We start from the raw sequence: 20,826 nt of genomic DNA, 5'->3' as shown, positions 1-20,826 counted from the left end.
CTAAATGTTGATATGGTGTAGAAAGAAGAGATAAGTCTAACTTCCATCAGAGCACAGAAAGCAGAATGGATTACTTTCCAGTGTTGAGCATTCAGAACAAAGATCTGCATACTCTGTTTTCATAAAGTGTTTACAGCTAATAATGCTAAAATGCTGGAACTACTTCTTCATCTGGTGTAACAGGGGAAAAAAGCATTCAGTTATTAAACAAACTTTACAGCATATGGTTTGAAAGTGGGATCGAAAGACTCTGGGATCCTTGGTATTCTCTGAGCTTCATTGTTTTCTTGCAGATATTTCATTACCAAACTAAGTAACATCATCAGTGGTAGACCAACCAAGCTCAGAGAGTACAAAGGACCTCACAATTCAACCCTGAGTTGCAAATATTCTCTTCTGTTTCAGATCCAAAGAGCTTTGTGCCCAACTGAGAAGTGCTTGTGAATAAAGCAATTTCTGAGCAGGGCCCATATTATTCCTATAGGAAAAGCTTCTATGTGAATGACTTGTCTGACTTCAAGTACCATATTTTTTGAACTATAAAACGCACCAAGATTTTGAAGAGGTAAATTTTTTAAAGAGTTTTTAACCTCCCTGTCCCCCAAGAGCACTCTGCAGGCCTCCCAAACCCTCTGCACACACTGTTTTTTGTGAAAAATGGGGCATGCAGAGAGTTTGGGAGGCCTGTAGAGTGCTCCTGGAGGCTGGGGAGGGCAACCCCCCCATTTTTGTGAAAAACAGGCCTTTTTTCTGTCATTTTTGCCTTCCTCAGTCCCCAGAAGCACTCTACAGACCACCCCAACCCTCTGCGTGTCCATTTTTGCAAAAAATGGGATGCGTGGGGCAGGGTTTCAGAAGGCCAAAAATGCTGTATTCGGTGTATAAGACGCACCCAGATTTTCACCCTCTTTTTTGGTGGAGGAAAAGTGTGTCTTATACTCCGAAAAATACAGTCGTTTAAATCAGATCATCTACTTCAGGAACATGAAAGAAAAATACAATTGAAATTGGCTATTTCTACATCATTAGAAATAAATAACATAAGTAGTATTGCATTTCAATGCATACACATTCTAATTCTATGAGTAATACTATGGTAAAGAGGTTTACCTTTACTAAACACATATTTTGTATTTTCTACATACACATTTTGCATATTCTTAACAATATTTTATGTAAAGCAGCGCATTCTGTACCTACCACTGACCTATGCATGGGAAGGATATTTTGGACTACAATTCCTATTAATTAAAGCCTCTGTGACCAATTGCTTTTTAGAGGAATATATTGGTTAGAGAGCTGATAAGTCACAAGCATTATAAGCTCAATGTATTTGAACCAAGGTGCCTTTTAGAAGAATCCTCAAATATAGGAGTCCCATTCTGCTTCAGGTCCAGCTGCATAGGACTCACTCAACGGGAAGTGGCTCCCATCTGACTAAAGGATGTGCCTAAAGTCTCCCAGTAGCACTTAAAAGTATGTTTCTTCTTCCCTTTACATCTCCTGCACACATCTGCAGAGATGGCTCTGTGCCTAACCAATTGGCAGAAGTCCAGTGAGCCCCAGGAACTAAGGGAAGCCCTCCAATTTTAAGTAGGAGAGAGCTATAGGTTAGATAACAAATTATTGTTCTTAACAGAATATATATTTAATTCATACTGTTGCTGTGATTATTAGGTAATGTGCTGTAACACATTACTTTTATGAACTTTGTTGCCCGAAAAACTATTTATCTACATGATGATATATTTAAAAAGTCAATAGATTTTAAAACGGTGCTGTTTTACAAGACTAGGTCATTACTGTAAGACAAACTTCAGGGCAATGTTTACCTAGATAGAAACATGACCTGTTTTTAGAAAGAAAAGATAGCGAACAAAATATTTATATTTTAAAATAATCAAGACCAAGAAAATAAACTATGTTTGACATTACCTTTGCATTAATAAGCAAATGTGTATGTTTTAAGAAAGGAGGATGATTAAGGCATAGTAAGACTGAACTTTGTTCACAAGAAAATATATCTACATATCAGTGTATTTTAAAATATACATACATGTATTCATGTGTACATGGACAAACACATGAATTATATATTGAAACTAACAGAATAATCCTACCTCAGTAAATTTTTCAAATGGTAAGACTATCTATTTATTACATTTCAGAAAACTATGCTTGGAGATAAAGAATGAAGTCATGTGCAAAAATATGCACATTGTTAAAAGCTTCCTAAATACCCACATTGGCATTCAGCTTCTGTTAAAATGTTCTCCCTAAAAAAAAAAAAGAACTAAACTAGTTGATACTGGTACTCATTGCCAAACCTTTGAGGGGGAGATGCATGGAGAATAACGTTAAGTAGGTTAGGCTAATCAGACACATGGACAAAGTTACTTCCTGATTCAGCAAAGGTGATGAGATCATTCTCACTTCTGCCAATACTTCTAACTCATGTTGAGGGACACAGGTTTTGCAGCTTCCACAAGTGGGACATTTCTATTGTGAGAATGGAAAGAAAGGGACCTGGAAAACCAATGAAACATTTTCAAGTTCTGCATGATCTTCCATCCAAGTACTCAACTTGGGAGATGATCATGGATAGCTTTCAAAAATAGTTAAAGTTGGCTGGTTTTTTTTTATGATGATCACATATAATTCTTAGTTGTGATTATAGGCTTATTTAGAAAAAACAAATTAAAAATTAATTTGCAGCATACAGCATACAACAGAATTAGAAATACATTGTTTTCAATGTGTGAAGCATGCTAAGGGCTGAAAATTGATTGGATTGCATATTCCAGTCACTATAGTTCCTGATAGACTACTTATGAATCCTTCTTAGTATTAATATTGGTGTTAATCTATATAATGAGGCAATTGCGATGCAGTATCTCCATAGTTCTGTATCTCAAACAGAAAATTCAGCTCAAATGGAAAACAGAAAATGCACTTTACCTGTTAAAACAGATTGGTCTGTACCATCGAACAAAAGATCAACCAGATCATTGGATGACTTGTTACCAAAAACCTAGGACAAGCAAAATTGAACTATTTAAAGATATATAATGTAAACAAACTGAAGAAAACAGTAGCATTATAAAGCTCCTCTTTTATTGGATACAGGCTGGGGAGTGTACATCCCCAGAAACCTTATTAGAAATAAATTCATATTAAAAACATTAAAAAAATGAAAGACTAGAAATTAACATATCAAAAGAATTTTATTAGGATTTTAGTACAACAATTTCTTCCCATTAGATTTGCAAAGATGAAAAAGGAAGAAATACTTTTAAAAAGTTTCAAAATAAAGATAACAGAAATGCCTTTATGAAGTTGGCTCCTTAAAATTGATATTGGGACCTTAAGATTACCAGGAAAACCACTGCAATTTCATAAAATGCTTGTAGCTCTTCACAAATATCTATTCCCATTATTTATTCTTACTAAGCCCACTATAATCACTAATTTGAAAATTGATTTGTGGTTTAAATTCAGCATTCAAATTTTGGAAGTAAAAGTTTTAATTCTACTGTATTTACTTTCCAGCACATTGCATCCCATCTAAGGTAAGCAAATGTGTAAATGGTGTTATTTATTTTAGAAGACTGGCCAACTCCAGGAGCCAACATTAAAAATGTGTTGGTTTAAACCGGCTCTTATAACAACAACTGATATTTTAAATTCTCTATATTTGATAAAACTACTAAGCTAGAAAATGAACTTCTTGAATACTGTATATCATATCCAAAATGCTTAATTCCTTATCAATAATTAAAGATATTGTGATGACTTATCTTACCACTGGGCCCTGAATTTACTAAAATAAATCACTGATTAAACTGCAAGGTAATAATTTCATAAAGCCATTATATTTTAATATGTGTGATCCATTAATGTACATTTTTCTGCATAGTCACAAATAACAATGGATGGAAAGTTGTTTTTCTTGTAGCACCTTATCTTTTTTTAATAGTCCATGAATGTTGGCACACGTTATAGTAAACTCTGCATATCTGATGAGCTTCTAGAAAATCTGCTCATTGCAGCTTTATTAAGTAGACAAATGGCTCACCTTAATTTTTTGTATGATGTTTTCTCCAATACATTAGTTTAGCAGTACATTGTTAGATAAGTTATAATTGGAAACAAAAAAAAAAAAACTTCGCTGAATAATAAGCAAAGAAAGCATAACACAGTCCACAACATCTTTTGTGAGAAAAGGTGCATCAGAATAGTGGTTCCTACATCTGCGGGGAAAAAAGGCTTGTGCTGTGACTGATTTCTGAGATTAAAGGAAAAATGGAGGTGGAAAACAAAACTTAAAAAGTGTTATGTTCCTAGCTATGTAATAGGTTCTAACACTGAGCACCAAAATAATCATAGATGTGGGAGTGATCAAAATTTCAGTGATATACTATGTATCCAATGTTTCATTTAACTGGGCAATAGATATTCCTTTACTTATGACCACAACTGAGCCCAACATTTTCACTGCTAAACAAGCCTGTTGTTAAGTGAAAGTTGCTCCATTTTACGACTCATCTTGTCACAGTTGTCAAGTGAATCACTATTGTTCATAACAGGGTTGTTAAGTGAATTTGGCTTCCTCCACTGACTTTGCTTGCCAGAAGGTCACAAAAGGGGATCACACGATTCTAGGACATTGCAACTGTCATAAATATAAACCAGTTGCAAAGCGTCCGAATTTTGATCATACAACCATGGGGATGCTGCAACAGTCATTGAGTGTGAAAAATGGTCAGAAGTCACTTTTTTCAATGCTGTTGTAATTTCAAACCGTCACTAAATGAACTGTTGTATGTTGAGGATTACTTGTATTGGTCCTTCAAGAAACTGACCCTCTTGTTCTCCTCTAGAGGCTCCTTCATATGAGATGTACTGTAAAACTATAGGCCAGTAGTTCCCAACTTTGGCACTTTTCAGATGTATGGATTTCAATTCCCATTGTTCTTAGCAATGACCATATTAGCTGTGGAGCAGGAAATGAAGTGGAACATGATCTGAAATACTGTGGAGGTGATTTAATTCCCACAGATAATTTCTTAACAGAGTTTTTTTTATAGGAAGTGACTGCAGACTGTATGCTTTTAATTTATTCGTATCCTTGGTTGTTTCCGTAAGGAAAAAAAAGCAAGAGAAAAATACAGTACAGATCAAATAGGACCTCACTACTAGAATATCTAGGGCAATTTGCAAGCTTTTTTTTTCTGAAACAGAGTCCAAGCTTCTTTCCTCTCTGAGGGGAAATTCTAACCAATAAAATGTCTTTATCTGTATGATGTTATTTTTAAAATTAAGTAATTTGTCAGAAAACAATTTTACAACAAAGCAAATAGATATATTTGACAGCAGACAATTCAGATGAAAATGATTTGTTTAGGGATGCTGCCGAACGGTTGTCTGTTAAATTATAGTTGCTTTCAGGTGGCTGAAAGAGATATAAACAAACCGTCTTTTAATTTAGGACATAATTAAACATTGTGCCACCTGATTACACCTTATTCAGCTTAGCTTGAGAAAACTGTATCCCAGTGGCTGATTTTACAACTGCATTAATTTCGATTGAGGTTAAGTAAGCTTATAAGTAGATAAAGTGGGAAGAAAAGTGCTTGTACCTTTCCTCAGTATTTTCTAGATTCTTTTATGACATGGACGCCCCTTTATTATAGCACATACCTGTCAAGGATGATGCCAGAGAAGTACTGATAAATGTTATTGATGCAAAAACATACTATGCTTCCATATACTCACTAGCATAGGTAATATTTCTAGTATTTGAACTTCCCTAAGGCTGATGAGGTTGTCCCTTTGTTCTATGATCCCTTCAATAGCCTTTCAAGTTGCCTGCTTGATTGATTCTATAAAACAGCAACTTCTGATGCTAAGCCCTTAACAGTTAAGTTCGTTTATTGCAGATACTTGGAAAAGAATGCCAATAGATTTGTCTCATTCTTTTCAGTAAATGAAAAATTTATTGAAGCTAAAAGCTAAATTTGACTTGCAATACTATAGAAGATTAAGACAAAAATGGTAGAGTCCAAAATCTGAGTCCTGTTTTCTTGTGTTTGCAAAGTTTTATCTTTGAATCAGACAGTTTATATCCCCATGCACCTGGAATACCAGTCTGCAGTGAAGTACAGTACAATACTGAACAGTTTTAAATATGATGTTAACATCACTTAATATCAAATCATTGGGTCTGACAGCTAAGATCAAAAGCGCTCAATCAGGATAGACACTGAAGCAGGAATAAGTGATGCAGCAGCCAACAGTCTACTCAGCAATGTGGTTTACTCTCCTCCCAGTAGACCATTGGTGGGAATAGGCAGCCTACCAAAGAAGCAGTCTTATACAGAGAGTGACTGCTAACTGGGATGGCTTCTTGGGAAAGCATGTATAGGCTGTCTAGGCCAGGTAGCCTTAGTGAAAGTTTTGTAATGTGTAGAGGAGCCTGTAGGTTCTCCAAAAGATGCTTAGAATCTTTAAAAGAGAATCTGGAGATACTAACCTAAGTCAAGCCTATGAGAATTACCTCATATTTATGAATCACAAGCACTACTTCTGGTAGGTTGTGGTTCTTACGTCCATGACTTCCAATAATCATTGATCATTCAACACAAAAATAGTTCTCAATAAATGACTTCCAGCACAGCTAAAACTTTTTTAGATGTATTACTTTAAACAAAAAGCAATTTGGATTAAGAGGAATGAGAATTCTAACTCACAGTGGTGTTTTTGGTTACTTTCTTACCTTGGCTGTTGACTGTGGAGTGTAAGATCCGGCATTCTGGTCTGGGCTTTCTTTGTCTCCTGTGTAATGGGCAGCTGCTCCCAAGTCAATGGTTTTGGAAGGATTTGCTGTGCGTTTGTGCCTGGTTGTGGTGGTCTCTGTGGCTTGTGTAATGTGGATATGTTTTGTGGTCACTGTTTCCTCCTCATCTTTGAATTCACCTTTTGGTGATTTACCCTTTCTGGATTTCTTTTCTTCATCACTATCACTGTGAAAATTAAAATCAAAACACACCTTTTAGATATTATATGAAGACATAAGTAAAGAGACTGGAGAGGTAATTACTAGTGCAATGCCAACTTAAAAAAGGTATTCCAATTTTATTTCTGAAATTCTTTCAACCACCTGGAAGCGTCCCAATTCTGAAACACCTCTCTGAAATATCTTACACACTTCTAGAAATTATTCAGTGCTACAATCGTTTTGTCAGCATCTTCTAAATCTGAATTTTAATCAAGAAATCCAAACGGTATCATTTTAAAATCCAAAATCTCTTCCAACCCATTTGTTATTTTTATTATTGTGGGAATTGCTGCTTAAAAGACTTCACTGATTTTTTTAAACTAATTATAACATTTTGGTTACAAATTATAATATTTTTTAAATCTGACACTGTAGGAAATGACCAGGCTGAGCTAAGGTCAAATGCATCATCAGTCTGGAGTCTCTCTGTTTTGTGAGAGACCTAAGTCCAGCCTTACTTGATTAACTCTTATCTGATACCAATTCATCTTGACTGTTAGTAGTTCAGATTCTTGTACATAGATACATGAAATAAAGTTGTAATACTTTTGACCTCTATCCTGGTTCCTGATTTTTGATAGAGATTTAAGCAACATCAAATTTCAGTGCCAAGTACTATAGCAAAGCACCAAGTGCTTAGTCGGTTTTATGATTAAGATTTTATAAAACCAGAAAGGATACTGTTTAGAAAATTTCAATTTAAGATATTAAATATCATTACCTGCACATTTGGTTGGGATGCCCAATCAAATAAGATGAGCTGAATCATTGCCAGACTTTTCACTATCAATTCTACTAATTGAGAAAATTCTCTTTTCCTTTTAGGGCACTGACATTGGAAATACTGGATCTTCACCAACATTTTATTACTACTGTTGACCAGAGGTGAGATTCACTTACCTTCCCTACCGGTTTGCAAATGTACCTCATCTGCGCATGCGCACCACCTTCTGCACATTTGCAGTGCTCGTGCATTACATAAGTGTGGGTGGGCGGAGCCTCCTGCAGCCACCACTACTGGTTCACTCAAACCGGAGGGAACCGGCTGAATACCACCTCTGCTGTTGATATTCTCCTTAGAAGATAACCCATTTTTTCTAGTGACTATGCTATAATTTAAAAACGCAATTTGTATAAGATTACTTATTTATTAAATTTATATGCTGCTTATCTCCACTATAAGGCAACTCTATTATACATTCTATTACATAGATTATATTGGCTACAATTACGATTCCTCGGCTTATGAAGAAAACAAGGCTTACTGATCCACTCAAACTTTGTGCTTTTTTCCAGAAAGAAAAGATAAGGCAAAACTGCAGCTCATGTTAGAGCTGAAGCTGCCTTGTTGAATAATAAGAATATGCTGTGAGGTAGCTTGAAAGATAATGTGTTGAAAATAAAATCAATTCAATTCAATTCAATTCAATTCAATTAAATGTGTTCTCAAACAAGAATTAGCTGCACCAGATTTGTGTTGAATAATGCAACAGGGCACTAAACCATTTTCTTTTAAAGAAGGTTGTCTTATTGTCAGCATGGAGGCACACAAACTACTGTACAGTATCCCTGTGGGAAAGCCTTTGTTTTCTACTAAACAGTGATTCAGGCTTTGCCATTATTATTTTTATATCTATTACTTAGTTATGCTTCCCCATTGTATCTCTGTATATTAGCTGTTTGCCAACAAAGGTAGTTTAATTCATTAAAATCAGTGATCATAATTCCTAGCACTTTTCAACAGATTACAGAGGAACAATAATATGAGGGTCTAAGAGCACCAACCAAATAAAATAAGAATAAATACACCAAAGATTGTTTAACTATTCTGAAAGAAAGAAATCTTTACTGAAATACAGAAAAAGTTCAAGCCACATTACAGCTGTGCTTTTTAAAAATTTTTTAGTGTTGGGGCTGTGGTGGCTCACGTGGTAAGAAGCTGACCTGCACTTCGCTGAGGTTGACAGTTTGGCAGCTCGATTCCTGTGAGCAAATAAACTGCATAGGGATAGGAAAGGAGTCTCCCCCAATTGCCTACTGGAATTCAGGCATCCTGTGGGTAAGATAACACCACCAGAAAAATTCCTTTCAGTGGCAGCCAGCCACTTTGGTGATCTCTGGCTAACACGTGCCATACGCTAAAAAATAGCTGGTAGTAAGCAAGTAATGGGAGCTCACTTCATTACACAGCACTAGGGATTCAAACCGCCAAACTGATGACCTTTCTGATTGACAAATTCAGCGTATTGATTTTAAAAATATTATATATTAATAGACAATATAATATTAATACTAAAGAAAGGGACACAGTGTTTCAGTGGCTAAGATACTGAGCTTGTCAATCAGAAAGGTCAGCAGTTCGAATCCTTAGTTCCGTGTAACGGAGTGAGCCCCTGTTACTTGTCCCAGTTTCTGCCAACCTAACAGTTCAAAAGCAGAGAAAAATGCAAGTAGAAAAATAGGGACCACCTTGGTGGGAAGGGAACAGTGTTCCATGCGCCTTTGGCGTTTAGTCATGCTGGCCACATGACCACAGCGACGTCTTCGGACAGTGCTGGCTCTTTGGCTTTGAAACGGAGATGAGCACCGCCTCCTAGAGTTGGGAACGACTAGCACATATGTGCGAGGGGAAACTTTATCTTTAATACTAAAAAAATAGCAATAGCAATACTAAAACAAAATAGAATCTACTCTGTTCCAGGAAAGAACTTTGTATCTATATAACTACTTAAAACATTTTAGGGCTGTTTGATACCTTGTAATCTTCAAATGAATGAACTGGTGCATCGCCGAAAACAATTTTCAAATCAAATTGGCTAACTTACAGAAGTCCAATGCACATAAACCATGTCCTCTCATCATTCTTTACATTTTGATTTTGTGGTGTAGCCAGATCAAGTCCTATGTAAACTGGGGAAACAGCTATATAGAGATATTTTGGTATCACCTCACCTTCCACATCAGAGGTGGGTTTCTACCGGTTTGGCCAAACCAGTAGTAACTTGGCTTGGCGGTCCCATGCCTGCCATGCCCCGAACCAGTTCTCCTATGGGGCTGCCATTTTGTTTTTCTGTTCTGCGCATGCACAGAACAATTTTCAGTGGAGATTTTTTTTTAAAGGTTTTGCGCATGCGGGGACCTTTTTATTTGCAAACGTTTTTGAGGCATCGAACCAGCAGCAATGCCAGCAGCAACCTACCCCTGTTCCACATAACTACTATAAAGTAGCTTTCAAATGAACACATAAAGATGAACCCTGACACATCCTAAGCTGTAGGGTGAATCATTACAGATCTGGACATATCAAGAAGAAACAAGAAGCAGAACAAACTCAAGCAATATTAGGCTACAGGCTTTTGTTTTGTTTTCATGTCCTATCCTATGGAAGTTTTTTTTTAAATAGAGAGGCAGGCTGCCTGTCTGAAACAGTATATACTGAAGCAGAGTCTAGGACTAAAAGTTGGCTGATGTCAATCAGGAATGATGGAAGTGCAACTGCTCCATCTAGTGTGACAGGTTGTCAGGGCCTTGGAAAATCAAATTAGCCACAATAAAGAGAACTTATACTTAAGAGTTGCACTAAAATCACAAGATATGCTTACTTGTAGAATTCATTAAAAAAAGACCGCTGCAATACATATTGAACACACAAAGATTACCTATATTCTGGATCATGTATATAGTTTACAGAAAAGATAAGGCAATAACAGAGACTACAGAAGGAAGCACTTCGATACTTCTCAGTATCATCCACTGGGCACATACCAGGTTCAGGGTGATGGAGGCGCAGTGAGAGTACAGAGGACTACAAGGGAAGAGTATGGTGAGAGTATGTGTGAGGGTTGGTAAGGGTTGGCAGGACACATGAGGGTGGTGCACATGAGGGTGGTGCAGTGAAGCTCCCAGTGGATGTGCAGGGTACACAAATGGTGGAAGAGGCTCAGAGAGCATGTGTGTGTGTGATCAGTGTGGTGGGAGCACAGAAGGGCCAGGGTGCAAGTGATGAAGACTTACCCCAACAGATTGTGATCTTTGCTGGATTGTTATGAGTTATGAAAGTTTATTTATATGCCGCCCTTTTCCCTGGGGGGACTCAGGGCGGCTTACAACTCAATGGGGGGGGGGGAAAACAGACATTTAACACGTGAGAACAATACATAATTAAAAAACACAACATTCATACCATTCGGGTGGGTTACAGTCTTTAGCCCCAGGCCTGACGGGATAGCCAGATTTTAAGGGCTGTGCGGAAGGTCTGGAGGGTGGTGAGGGTACGAATCTCCACGGGGAGATCATTCCAAAGGGTCGGAGCTACTACCGAGAAGGCTCTCCTCCGTGTGGTTGCCAGTCGACACTGACCGGCAGATGGAACCCGGAGGAGGCCTAATCTATGTGATCTAATTGGTTGCGTGGAGGTGATTGGCAGTAGGCGGTCTCTCAAGTACCCAGATCCACTACCATGAAGGGCTTTATGGGTGACAAGTAGCACCTCGATTCCCCACTGATTTTCTGGGAAAGCTAGCAGGGAAGATTACAAATGGGGATCATGTGATTGTGAGGCACCCAGATTGTGATCATCTGATTTAGGGGGTATGGGGATGGTCAGAATTCTGAGGGTCAGTCATAACCACCATTCGTTCAGCGCTACTGCAATTTTGAATGGTTGCTGTGAACAATAGGTGTAAGTTGAACAGAGTTCCAGAAAATATTTGTGTTGCAGGATAAATTGGGAAAGTGAAATGCAACCCAGAAAAAGAAAATTACGAATTGCTTCCATATTGCTGCCAAGAAAACTAACATGTTTTATATTAAAACACTAGATTATAAACCACTTTGAAGAAGATGCTCGACACAGAAAATGTAATTTTTCAGTAAACAAATATTTAAAAGCTCATTAAAGAACTATTACAAGAACTACATAAAAACAAGACTGCTGCCAAAAATACCTGCATCTCTCTGGAGAATCCTCCCTGTCTTTCCTTCGGAATTTGCTGATGGTGTCATCAATTGTGCTCCCAATTTTATCACTCAGTTCACCTAGTTTATCACTGAAAGGAAATCCACCTTTGGTTTTATCCCATTCCTCATCCCATTTTGACTTGGGCTCAGCATCGTATCTTTCACCTATGTAATGTAAATAGACAGCCAAAGAATGAAAGAAAAGAAAAAAGTGAATAACCCTAAAATACTACTACTTCTAGCAGTTTTACTCACAATAGAGCTTAAATCTGAGTTAAAAACAACGGAAAATTTTAAAGTATTTTTACATAGTTGAATTAACATGCAATACATTATGTTTCACATAATATTGTTCTATTGCCAGAAAATATATTTAAAAGATCTTATTGTTGACAAATATGCTAAACTAAACACTGTAACAGCGAGTAGAAAAGCATCTTTCTGCCCAATAAAATGAGGCTCATATAAAGCATGTATGACTAAGTCCAAATATAATAAATGTTCATTAGTACACTCTTAACCAGGCTGTCATGGGGATCTCATACCAAACCCTGCAAGACGGCAATATTTCTAGCCTCAGTTAACAATTTTAAACTCTCTTCAAAGTCTTTAATGACGATGCAGCACATTATCCCCTTATGTGCTAGTTAGGAGTTTTTAATTTCCCCATTCTCCCACCCTCACTCCACCCCTTTCCCCCAATAGCTACATAAACAAAATTTGCTTTGCAAGAGAGCCAACTGGCTGTGAACTGTAATAGAAGGTGCCAGTTTTCCTCAGTTGTTTTTAAATACAGTTTTAAGTGGTTAGGTTTAAATTCCATACAGTTTAGGTAGCCAAGAGGGAAGATTTAAAGCCGAGTATAATCCCTTGCAGATTTGTTTAAAATTCTCAAAATTGTGATTTTGTTTGCAAAATTCTTTTCATTTGAAAAAAAAAATACAGATTATTTCTCATATTACAATCCTGTCATTTGTATCATACTAATGCAGAGTAGCTTCTCATTTAATTTCTTTTGGGGACAATCCATCAAGCAGGGGCCCAAAGAATTTCAGTTATAATTGCTGAGGTGTATTTATTGATGTTCTATACTGATACTAGATTGTGTGCAACATCACTTTGTTTTATATCCACGAACAAAATACTTAGCCTGTTATACCATAGCACGTGCACTAAGAGTAATAAAATACAAACTCATACATTACTTACATGTGGAATTTTCTCTCTGCCCACTTCCATTAGCTCATGGCAGGTTATTTTCCCCAATCTGAAATTACCAAGTCCCCTCCTATGCTCACACAGCTCCATTTATACATCTCACCAGATGACCACAGATAAGATACACAACATCCATGGAGACAATATGTCTGCTATTCTATCCTTTGTCCCTGGCTTCCATTTGTGTTCAACTTTTTTTTTCTTTTGAGTATTTTACATGAGAAGCTGGCTTGCTGCAAAGCACCCTGTATCATTTTGAGTTACAAGACTCCTTCTGGGCCCCTCACGGACATTACTGGGGAAAAAATATCTGTTGGTGACAATAGCTGAGTGCTTGGTTAGAAAATATGCTTCCATGCACAGAAAAAAAAGACAGGATAGGAAAGAATAGGAGCATGCACAAAACTGCTGTAACCTTGAAGCAAACTATGGGATTTCAGAAATTCTGACAAATAGTTTTGGATTTTCCATGGGCTGCTGAAACTACCAACCAACCCTTCTCCACGTTCTAGCTTGGTTGCTCCAGGTTTAGGACAACACAAAGTTTGGAAAGCTTCTGAAGCAGTTTATGGGCTGAGAAAAGCAAGGCAATCTAGAAGAGCCTCCTAGAGTGACATTTTTTATTGGCCGCCGGTCTTCCAATCTTCTCTTTTCCTCTCCTCTCTTCCCCTTAGCAGTGTCAAGGGCCACTGTTCCAAAGAAAGTCCCTTGGCCTCATTTTTTCCTCACTTTTCCCACTCTTGCTTGGAAACAATGACATCTCTACTGGACATGTCTACTTATTCCATCACATTTGATTCTACAAACATCTGAAACAAGTGTTTCAGTTTGGTCAGGGACCACCAAATCCAGCTGCACTGCACATAGAATGGTTTATGTATGGACAACTGCATCAGGAGTCGTATTAAAAAGCAATCTCATCTGCTTACTTTCTGTTCAATGGCTGTGTTCATGTCTCTGTGTTTTTTGATTAGCCTCAAGTCTGATAGCAGCCACTTTATGACAGTACAAGGACTGGGCCAATGAAGCTGTTTGTAATTTTTGCCGATGATAACTTTCTTCATTTGTGACCCTCCAGATGAAATGAGTACAGTTCACAGAATATGGCAAATTACTAGTTCCATTTTTCTCAAAATCACCAAGCAGATTCATCAAAAGCATTATTTCAAGTCATCAATACTTACTTGTACACAAAACTACATGGTTCTGCTTCCCTTCACATAAACCATCATGAAAAAAGTAATTATTTCAGTATTAAGTAATAAATCTTCAAAAATGTGAGAGTTCCTTTCCTAGATAGGTAATCCCTGTTCAGTGACCACTCATTCAGCTACTATTTGAAGTTAAGATAGTGCTGATGAGACATAGGATTGGTCCTCGTCGTTGCAGCCATTGAAGTCAGATGACCAAAATTCAGGTGCTTGGCAACCGGGTCTGAATTACAATGTCAGAAAGTCCTGCAGTCACGAAATCACCATTTGTAACCTTCACTGTTGGTTTCTACAAAGAAGTCAATGGGGAAGTTGGTAGGAGGTTACAAATGGTGATCAACTGATGTTCCAATCCATGGACCTTGTGGGGTTTGCCTAATGAAAGAATTGGAACTGCCACTGTAAGTTGGCATGGTCATGTGATGTTATGTTTTATGAGTTCCCAGTTCCATTACCATCATTAACCAAGGATTACTTGTTCCAATTGAGATATAGTTTAGGTACTTTATATCAAATTAACTTCATTCACATTATGATGTGTTTAAGCATGCATATATCCATGCACTATGTGTCTGTTTCATCTGTATTTCATACTTATTTTTGTTGATCATTTTCCTCAATAAATCAATTAACAAGTATAAGATTTTTGATCCATTTGTTTGACTAGGTTCTTTTTGCCTAGTTTTAGGACTTTAGGATCTGTGAACAGATCATGTTTCAGGTCATATTTATGCAGAAATACTGAAAATTCAAGAGGGTTCACAATACCAGTCTATGTCACTAAACCTGTCCTCTCCAGCTGAACTTACTGTATCTGAATCCTCCAACACTGTCTGAAGAAACCCCAACATATTTATCTTTGTTTTTCTTTGCTTTTTTCCTTTCTTCACGAAGTCTGTCATCATCTTGGGCAAATTCTACCATTTCTTTCACTTTCTGGCGTATATTTATACCTTGGTCCTTGCCATTCTCATCTGAAAAAAGGCGCATACAAAAAGAAATTGTCTTTAACCTGAAGCATTTGGAGAAATCTCTATATAAAATGAGAACTGCTAAGGTTATGTTTTCTAAAGCAATTTTATTTATTGAATATAAGTTATACTTTTTATAGCCAATATTTCATCTTAACCTAAAGTGACAGCATTAGAGCACATTTTTAGTTTCTACAGTTTTCTAACCCATATTGATCTACTTAAAAGCTCACTTTAAAAGAAAGTGAAAAATATGATGCTTAAAAACACATTTCCTGTCAGTTTTAACCCACTTAAAACCACCTTGCTGTTCAAGTCTTTAGGAAGGGGTGGGGTATTTGAAAAGGGGAAAAATGAGTCAGGTTTTTTTTAAATGCTAATTGCTAGCTTTCTATCTTGCTTCAAATCTTTATTTTTACAATCTTATCAGCTGAACCGCACTACACACTAAAATTTGCTCCACCTCTCAAAGGCTCTTTTTTATTCAGAAAAAAAACTGGCCTTGCTGCCTGAGCATTGTAAATATTATTTGGTAGGAGGGGAAAAAATCCCTAGCTTCAAACAGATGTGTATGTTTTGGAGCTCTAACCTTTCTTCCCAGATGATTAAAGCTATTCCTTTATATACACCACAGGGAACAAGTCTCTAGTGCATATTTTAATATAAACCCAAACACTCATGTTGTGTTGGTTCTGTTGTTATTAGCCAGTCTTTTCTGCAAGTTCTTGTCTTCACTAATTAATACTCTAGGGCCCCACGTCTTGGATTCTGTACTCTTCACACAACCGGCAACAGTCACATTCTAATTAGAGCAGGGAAGCTTCTAAGCTGGTTCAGGTGACTGACAACTCCAACAACTGCTTTAATTTGCTTATAAGATTCTTCTATCGCTCACCTACAAAGTGGTAATTTTCCAGGGATCGCAAATCATAAATGTGTTCTCTGGCACTTGTAACAACACGCTCTGATCCATTCCTTATGAGGTAAGATAGCAGCAGCAGAGACTATAAAAATACAAAGCACCTTATGACTGCATGAAAAATGCCATCAGTATTTTAAACTGCAATGAAAAGGAAAGCTTAAACGTGCAATAAATTAGAAAGAAAAGTAGGATTCATTCTGGTAAAAATGAGCCAACTTAAAAATGTTACAGAACTACGAGCAATACTCTGTAGATGTAAATCTGTGTTTTGCACTAAGACAAAAGAATAAATGGAGAACATTAATTCATACGATATTTGCCTGAAGATGATTTTTTTTTTCTAGGAAGAGAAAAATTGCAGTTAAGGCAATTTGGGGAAAAACGTTCTGAACTTTAAAGACTGAAACAATTTTCTTTTGTGTCTCTTTTTTGCAATTACTTTATTCCCCAGTGTTTTTCCATTTAAAAGCAATTTTACAGCAATTTTTCTACGCCGTTTCCTGCAGGAAATGTGTTGATGTATAAAATTCAGTATTTTCAGATAAATGTAAGCAAACTTCAAAACAAAAATAAGTTTTTAAAGTATGTTAATTCTTTAAACTTCCTACAGCTTCCAGAATTTGCCTCTTTTTGAAAAACTAAACCCAGGGAAACAAAATGGAACACCCCCACATGCATATAAGTCATTCACCATCAGCAGAAACATGTCTATAAATTGTAACTGAAAGTAAACAGATCATTCTATATAGCCTTAACAATATTGAACAAAATACATTAAATAGCATTAAAACATATGTGTGTGTGTATCTGTGTGTGTGTGTATGTATGTATGTATGTGTTTACAGCAAGTAATCAAAATACAAAACGGGCATAAACTTCCGATTTTTAAAAAGTTAACATTTTCAGAATTGTCTGGACTGTATAGATTTTAATTTAAAGCCCTTTAGTACTGCAAGATACTTTGGAAATATGGCATTACACATACTTGAATTTCACTGAAAGTATAGTGGAAGAACAGTGTAGAAGAAATAAAACTGAACTGGGCCAATAATGGGAGTAAAACAAGTGATAAACAATTGGTTCTATGCCTAGTAAGACAAAATATAAAAATATAAAATGTGATAAATAATCCTGTGCATTGAGAGGGAGAAAACAGAATATATAAAATGTATCAGAAATAAATGTAGAAAGTTCCTTTAATAGTTTCATTCAGAACAAATATTTAAAATTGGGTCTCTCAACAGTGGACTGCTAGGAGGGATTAAGAAAATCAAGTTACAGAGGATCCCTTATTTGGTTTTTATTAAGCAATAAAAGTCAAAATTGCTAGAAGGAATTCAATTTAGGAGCCTTTTTATAAAAACAACAACAGCCCGCTCCCCCCTCCCTAAAAAATCCCTTGGTTTTCAAAGCAGACCATTTCTTAAAAATGTATACTGAAAAAGAATTAACTTGATTAAAATCAAGTTCTACTAATTGCACACAGAGGATCTGGAAACCTGTGAAGTTTAGCATGGATATTATGATAATGAACGCACAAAACTGAGTTAATTGCCAGAGGACACTGTGGTTAAATTAAAACATTCAGATGTGTTTTTCAGCATTCAAAGTTTACACCAAAATTAAGGTTTTAATAAGTGAATACAAAAAGTCACTACTGTACATACCTTATAAACTCTTCTCCAGTTCTTTTTATTGTCTTTTAACATCCGTGTCCAAAGCATGTTCATAAGTTCTGGAAACTGTTCATACATAAAAGTAGCCCTAGAAAAGAAAAAGATGAAAATGAGGAAGAACAAGGAAGAGGGAGAAAGAGAATGATCAATGGTGTTACTGTATGTCAGCACTTGTATTTGACAGCAGGTGGCAGACTTGTTCTGAGTTAAAAGCCTCCATCAGCAATTAAGAGCTGTGGACCATTTACATATAGAAGTATTTCATATGCAGAGTTAGCAATGCTGATGTCTTTCCATTAGCAATCATGGAAAAATAAAAATAAGGACAGCTTTGTTATTTTAGTCCAAAATGACATTCAGGTGCTCTTTGTGGGAAAATATGGTTGTGAAGGAGCCCCACTATTTATATTTGAAAAATGCATTACAAGATTCTTATCCAAAAGAAACATTGTGTGTTACTTAATAAAAGGAACACAGGTAGTTCTCGTTTAGTTACTACAATTGGGAGTGGCAATTTAAAACAAAATAGTCACTAAGTGAAAGGGGAACATGCTATTATAATCTTCACGTGCTTTACAGTCTTGCAAAGGGCTTAAATGTGAGGACCGGTTGCAAAATTACTTTTTCATAAGGACTGCAATGGCAAATAGTCACTAACCGAGGACAACCTGTATTTAAAAGTAGTTGCTTGTGATCATTCTTTTCCATCATTAATATAGTTCTCTCCCTAATTTATTTATATCCTTCAGGGGCGATGAAGCAGCAGTGGCATATATACTTAAAGATGTATCTTTCAACAGAGCTGAATCAAATTACTTACTTGGCAATCTCCCCCATGAGTTGCCCTGAAGGTCCCCACGGATCATCGTTGGTTGCTTCTCGAACCTTAGACTCAATTTCAGAATAATTCATAACCACATTGGTGCTGTACAGAACAGAATTAAATGCAAGCACAAAGATTAGCATCAAAGCAGTGAAACACATGAAAACTTAATAATGACACTAGTGGGGAGCTTAATGAGATACCTCGGCAGGGTGGGAAAGAAAACGTCTTTAGTAGAGAACTACCCTGAGGAAACTGGAACACATTTATCTATCTTTAAGAAGGTTTTACTATCCCATTAACCTTCCGGAATATAGATCAGAGATAAGGGGTTACATGAGACTTGGAAACAGCCCAGTTGAAAATGGCTTTTGGTTAAAATTAAGAGAAACTGATCTGTTGAAGAAGGCAGTAGCAGCTCAAGGCACAGTTACTTGCTTTCTATCACAACCCCCATAAAACTACCCCCTATCTTGAGTGGAATCAGGTGAGAAGTGTGTTCTTTTAAAACCACTGCATTGTGAAAAAGAAGACTTGTATCTTTTCTTAGCAGATTCTTGTCCAGTTACAGAAAGCGGGGGGGGGGGGGGGGAAGAGAAGAGTAGAGCATCGTAATAGTATGAATATAGCCTGGGCAAGGTAGAACAGTATGGCAAAATCCAAAGAACCACTCCCTTACAGAAGAACCGTTAATCATCTTTGTACTCAATAGCTTGCCTATAAGAATTTTTGTATCTATATGAAAGGCCACATAAAAATGGCGTCTTCTTTCTATTTTTCTGAAGATCCCTATAGGGAAAATTTGTCTAATTAACATACTTTGAACTTTTTTTTTCCAAACATGCATAGGAAAACAAATTAATCTCCATATAATATAACAGCTAAATAGATTGGAAGCTAACAGTATGATTGACTCACAACCATTTCACAAGAATTTCAAAATAAGGCTGACATTGAAGCCGGTAGATCTGAAATACGATATAAATTGCTGCTCTAGGTAGGGCTAGGAACAGATATTTATATTCTTCTTATTGAAATTTTACTGATACAGTATATGCTCTTAAATCATCCTAACATTGGAAACATTTTTTTAAAAACTTACATTCAAACAATCATGTACTCAGTGTCCTAATTCTAAGAATAAAAAAAAACCTGTGATGGACAAGATTTTCTAAATTATCTGGTGATAAAACAAACAAGATAATTTCCTAGTTACTGCCATCCAACCTAAGAGATTCCTACTTATTTCTTGGTAAATGAAATAACGGATGTATAATACAGTGTTTGCATCATACTTTACACAGAGATTATATTTATGGATAGATATGGATATGGGTGATCACATATGTTCTCTTTAGTTCTTGCCTATTTTTTCAAGTAACTGCATCTGAATATTGGGACTATTCATCTGTTTTCAAAAAATAAAGTTACACTTTTGAAGAAAACAATATTTTCATATGTGTGTAGATGATCTTGATAACCACAGGCCAGCTCCTGATCTTCCAATCCTCCATTTATCATTTAGGCAGCAGAAGATAGCTTTCTTTCAATTAGGTTAGATACTGGGTCATAGATTGCCTTGGGCTAAACTGATTTTACAGACTTGAGTGAATACATACATTACTGATACTCTTGCTTTCACAAATCATTGCCCAATTTCTGTTAAATTGTTTTGGGAAATTGGTGAAGTATAGGTGAGCGAAACGCTGGCTCTTCAAGTTCTTACAGGCATTCATTAATGAAAGACAACAGAAGTTGAACTCGATCAAAGTAGAGGAAATTATTTTTAAAAAGTGTATATTTGGGGCAAAATAATACTTTCTTGAACAGGCAGGTTTACAGAAAGGTATTTTTCTACAGTCAGGCCTACTAATCCTAGCTGCTTGCTATTGCCAATAGCAGAAGTTTTATCAATTACAACTGATGCACCAATAGCAACTCTGGAATATGAATCTAAAGAGTAAACAATATATGATGATATATGATATA

At 36.4% G+C, this 20,826-nt stretch overlaps 1 protein-coding gene across 1 annotated transcript in view; it reads right to left on the bottom strand.

Moving 5' to 3' along the window:
• Positions 1-20,826, bottom strand: part of CLINT1 (clathrin interactor 1) — a 69,297-nt gene that overhangs the window by 11,909 nt on the left and 36,562 nt on the right. Inside the window, exons 2-8 of the mRNA XM_087709392.1 lie at positions 18,835-18,939; positions 18,006-18,102; positions 16,312-16,420; positions 15,255-15,419; positions 12,004-12,181; positions 6,776-7,022; positions 2,959-3,031 (exon numbers count right to left, since the gene is read on the bottom strand). Of these exons, the coding sequence (XP_087565518.1) occupies positions 2,959-3,031; positions 6,776-7,022; positions 12,004-12,181; positions 15,255-15,419; positions 16,312-16,420; positions 18,006-18,102; positions 18,835-18,939 (974 nt within the window). The remainder of the gene's footprint in view (positions 1-2,958; positions 3,032-6,775; positions 7,023-12,003; positions 12,182-15,254; positions 15,420-16,311; positions 16,421-18,005; positions 18,103-18,834; positions 18,940-20,826) is intronic.

Source organism: Thamnophis sirtalis, unplaced genomic scaffold (assembly GCF_051295495.1).
Source record: "Thamnophis sirtalis isolate CommonGarterSnake01/CBP01778 unplaced genomic scaffold, rThaSir2_p1.2 scaffold_3, whole genome shotgun sequence".
NCBI classification, from domain to species: Eukaryota; Metazoa; Chordata; class Lepidosauria; order Squamata; family Natricidae; genus Thamnophis; species Thamnophis sirtalis.
The sequence above is the reverse complement of the archived record's forward strand: the minus strand, read 5'-3'. Positions and strand labels throughout refer to the sequence as shown.